The sequence below is a fragment of the Setaria italica genome, chromosome VIII, assembly GCF_000263155.2.
Source record: "Setaria italica strain Yugu1 chromosome VIII, Setaria_italica_v2.0, whole genome shotgun sequence".
Lineage (NCBI taxonomy): Eukaryota > Viridiplantae > Streptophyta > Magnoliopsida > Poales > Poaceae > Setaria > Setaria italica.
Genome location: NC_028457.1, coordinates 30,836,115 through 30,841,021, shown reverse-complemented (window position 1 = coordinate 30,841,021; position 4,907 = coordinate 30,836,115). Strand labels below are relative to the sequence as shown.

The 4,907-nt window shown below is 42.8% G+C and overlaps 1 protein-coding gene across 1 annotated transcript; it reads right to left on the bottom strand.

The window, feature by feature from the left end:
* Nucleotides 1–585: 585 nt before the first annotated feature.
* Nucleotides 586–4,677, bottom strand: LOC101766327 (50S ribosomal protein L4). The gene is made up of 7 exons (XM_004979519.4): nucleotides 4,439–4,677; nucleotides 3,155–3,272; nucleotides 2,705–2,853; nucleotides 2,457–2,564; nucleotides 2,238–2,357; nucleotides 1,151–1,324; nucleotides 586–1,032 (listed from the first exon to the last, which is right to left on the bottom strand). The coding sequence occupies exons 1-7, from the start codon at nucleotides 4,550–4,552 to the stop codon at nucleotides 931–933; spliced, it is 885 nt and encodes a 294-aa protein (XP_004979576.1). The 5' UTR covers nucleotides 4,553–4,677; the 3' UTR covers nucleotides 586–930.
* Between the last annotated feature and the right edge of the window lie 230 nt (nucleotides 4,678–4,907).

The window sequence follows — 4,907 nt, the reverse complement described above, 5'->3', positions numbered from 1 at the left end:
TCAAAGAGTAGTTGCTGTTCCTCCGATTGCTGTAGCGAACACATCTTGCACAGGACATGCATCTCCGAGTGAGGTTTTTGGTGCGATGATCGCTTGTTCATTCCAGAGAGTTTTTCTAGCGTTTTTGTCGAGAAAATTTTTGGTACAATGATGATGTATAAACAGAATGAGGTGATTTTTACATGATTACTATAGTCCAAGGTTACTGAGATTAGAGCGATTACCACCAGCGCAGCCACTATGACTCTGGAAAACTCGTCTACCTTGCAACAAGTTTATAGGAAAAAGAGGGCCGGAAGATCCACATTTTCAACGTTTTATGTGAAAATGTTGAAATGCAACATTCGATCTGTTGAAATAGAATACTCAAATTGTAGAATTTTAAATTTTTTAAAAATATATTCATATTGGAACTCATTTCGTTGCATTAATTCCAAAAATTGCTATGGGTTCAAAACGATTTTGATATGGATGCATCATCTAAGAGAAAACATCACTTGAGTATCACTAAGCATGGCAGGTTGAGAAATATGACCTTTTATTTGAATGACGATGAAAAGAAAGGGAGGAGACAAGCGAAGCAAATATAGCAGAGAAAAGTTCATTCAAGCTTTGTGTGCTTCAGAAGCCAGTGGTAATCGCAATCTACTTTTTTTTCTGAATTACAAACTAGGACAGCATAATAAACTGGGAAAGAAGCTAACGGTCCATCCAAAACCTAGGAACAATATCCCCAATTTGTCAACACCAACTTTATTGCAAATCCAAAGATCCATGCACGTCAGCATTAAACCGGCCATTTCAACATGAAACAGTTGAGTTCGCAGCTTCAAGTCAGCTCTGGGGGAAACTGGTAAGCATGCAGCTCCAGGCGATTAAAGCACAGTTGCTGGCTATAAGAAACAATGGTCTGACTCGAATTTCTCCTTGCTAGCGGTTGATGGGGGTGTGCATCCGCTCCACGATTCTATTGATAGCGGCTCGAGTCATTACAAGGGTGTCATGCTGGAGGATGCTGTATACATTGAGACCCTGCATTTCAGGATATAGAAACATCAGCATAATTACTTTATCCCAGAAGGACGTGCTCAGCAAAGAACACTAATTCTGATTGCGCAAACAGTCAAGTAGTGAAATTTATGAAGCTTACAATGGAAGGAAGGACATTCACATAGTGAAGGTTTTGAGTGGCCAGCTTTAGCTTCTTATCAATGTCACCTCCATCCACCAATAAAACCTTCTTTGTATCATCCATCTGGCTTATGTATTGCACAATGTTTTTTGTCTTGTGGCTAGGGACTTCCAAGTCCTCAAAGACCAAGAGCTATACAAAGAACTTGGACCAGTAAACTTTAAAGCAAACATTATGATAGCGAATAATGAATTCTATGTTAAGGACTTAAGGTCCAAACATAATGTTTGTAGACTAAAAAGTTAAACCACACAGGAAAACATTGCACAAAACATGTATTGTCATATGATATACTCATATTTCCTGACACAATTTCAGTTAACTTTCAGGAAAGCAGGGTAAAGCTGTCAGTTTCTAGTTATATATGGGCTAATGATTCAACTTTTTATCAAAGTAATTTGAATTGATGGTAATATCATTAAGTCCTCAAAAACTAAAAGCTATGCAAAACGAGGACAGCTAAATTTTAGCACATACCTTTTAATAGCGTGGAACAAAACTTATAATAAAACAAACATGTATTGTCATATTGTTTAATAGATTTCAGTTCAGAGTAAAATCTGGCAACTAATAATTCAACCTGTTTCGGAAACATGATCCTAGTAATTTAAGTTGTAAGTTGGCCATCTTAAAGAACAGCATATCATATATAACCACAAAGCTTAAATATGCTACAAGGATAATAGGACACAGGGCAACATGCACCACGGTACTGATCAACACTATGACAGCTCATATTTGTTAGACCACAACACACGTGGTTGGCCACTTAGCCTGTTTTCCTAAAGAGGATCTATAAAGTCAAGATATGCAAAACAGTTCTTCAATTATGTCAGTGTCATTTACAGAGTTCATCGTGTGAAAATATTGGAGCGAAGTCGTGTGTACTTCTAAATAATAATCATATTTGTTCCAAGAACACACTATTAAACCATGATTAAATATAGCAATTGATTTTTCTATAACAATTCTGTAAATATAATATAGTTGTTAACCAAAAATGAGCACATTGAAGCACATATAAATTTAGTAGGTTAGCAAATACCTTCCCCTCCGCGGTTCGAGCAGACAGGGCAATCTTAAGCCCTAGCCGCCTTACTTTCTTTTGCAGCTTGATTGCATGGCTTCGTGGTTTAGGCCCATGCATGGTCGCACCACCACGAAACTGTTATATTCTTAGTTTAGTTGACTGAACTGCAAATTGGATGAGATGTTTCTAATAACCACAATAATAATGATGTAGCATTCAGTTATAATAACTAGCCTGGCAACCGCGTAGTGTTCCATGCCGTGCTCTTCCAGTTCCCTTTTGCGCATAAGGCTTTCTTCCTGTGCCACTGACTTCACTGATAGTTTTAGTTGAGTGTGTCCCCTGTAAAGGCAAAGGTGCATCCAATTTTATCAGAACATGGAACTGTTATTTGACCAAGATGTTATACTGTAGATCTCCAAGAATCAAGTTTCAAAACTCTGGGTAAAATAAAGAGATATTTAGAGATCCCATGTGCGTACCTGCTGTCTTTTTGCAAGCTGCCACCTTACTACTCGGTGAACAATATCCTTCCTAATTGGAACATCAAAAACATCACCATCCAAAACCATGAAGCCCTTGTCCTCATTATGGAAGTTTGTCACCCTAGCTACCAGGTCTTCATATTGCCCTGCAATATTATAATAAATCAGGGCAGCCAGAATTTAGCATATGCTCAGATCAAAAGAAAATCAGCAATTTAGAAATTCTATATTTCTTCCATTGGCCAATAAAGAAGAAACTGTAATACTGCAGAAGTGAGGTCTAGTTACATTCATGCCAAACGATCAGGTTAGATAAACAGCTAGCAAAGCCGTAGTAAACCAAAGATAAGATAGTAAGTCATGCAATATATCAATTCTGATTAAAAGGAAAGTTGGCAAGAATAGTTCCGCGAGAAATGGCAACTGATCAATAGGAGCAGAAAGTACCAAGTTCCCGATCTGGTGTCCAGACAGTCTTGCTAGATAGAAGTTCTGGTGGAATCAGCACTTCATTTGCCGGAGCCAAAAGTGTAGAATACCCATTGAAACAGAAAGCTGGCAAATTCTGGAAACGAATCATGTAGTTAAAACAAAAGTCAATGCTAAAATCGTCTGCAATCAAATATACCAAAGCAAATTTTGAGAGACATACACAAAATCGACTTCTTAACACACTTCTTAACAGATGACTAGATAATAAGCTAAATCATGGCAACAAGAAGAGTAATTTCTTTGTTGAATCTTGACAACCAAAATTGCTAAACAGGACACATATAATTGATGCTATCCTCCAAGGTATACCTAACTGGGAAAACACAATAAATCAACTGTCAACAAACATATCAGAAATTAAAAAGAAAATGCTCCAGAAGATAGGAGCATGCCATAGATGTAGTGTTTTCAGTGCATTCCTGGGCAATGTCAAGGCCAAGTTTGAAGAATCACTTGCAGACCCTAGTTGAGCAGTAACTGAATGCATCCTAAGATAAGCAAGCTGAATCACAGGACCAGCCGCACCAAGAACAGAATAAATAGACAAAAGCAATTGGACCACGGCCCAACTGAATCAACACCCACAGCCACAGCTAAAACAATGAAACTGCGCTAGCATGTTTCTCTCACCCAAGGCAGATTCAGAAATGAAACTGGCAATTTTCACCAGCCACCTGCATGCTATAATTAGATGGGCATCCAACACTGAAATCTACTCAACGCACCCCTTCCTAAGCCAAGCACACCTGCTGCTACCAGCATTAATTCCTGACATTTAACTTTAATTTGGCACCGCCGATCAGGAACTTTGGGAATGGAATGTTCCCTGAGCATGCTACCCAGAGTAGACCTCAAGTAAACCTAACTGCAGTCGAGTGAAACGACCACTAGGAACGTCAGATATTTGCTAAATCACCAGATTTCAAGTCGAAAACCGAATCAAGATTCAGACAAGTGGCGCCAAAACCACAACTCTAACCCAAAGCAAACAGGTCCATTTCGCATCCTGCATGGGACCAAGCATCCGAACGGCGAACGCCAGAGCAACAGCTGCTCAACCCGTGCTCCTAACCCACTCGTAAACCCTACAGAGGCGGCATCCACACGCAGACTGGAATCCGCTGCCGTCGCGGTAGCAGCAGCAGCGCCATCGATAGCCGGGCAACGGGGCACCGCCGCACCGAGGACAGGAGAGCGGGAGCGGAGGGGAGAGAGAGAGAGGATAGGGGCGGTCAGTACCTTGGCGAGACTCGGCCCCGCGCCGGGCAGCGAGTGGCGCGGCGCCACGGGAGCCGGAGCCGGCCCCGCGGCGGCGCGGCGGAGGAGCGACGCGGCGCGCGCGAGGGCCCGCATCGGGAGGAGGATGAAGAGGAGAGGGAGGCCGCGGCCGCCGGAGGTGCGCAAGCGATCGAGCAAGAAGGCGGCGGCGGCGGCGGAAAAGGGGGCGCGGAGAGGCACGGCCACCACCGATCTTGCGTGGGCTCTCCCTCGCTTCCCTCGCGCAGCAGCGAGAGTGGGCTAGTGAGTGGCACAGCTGCGCGCGTGATGCTGGGCCGGCCCGACGCAGCGGCGAGCGCGGCTTTTCTGTTCGCTCGTGGGCTTTCAGCAAGAGCCCACGCGTGAGCCCACCCCACACAAGTATGAAGCAAACTCCATCCAAGCGCTTCCGAAAGCAGCTTCCACTTTACTCAGCTGTTTATTTAACCGA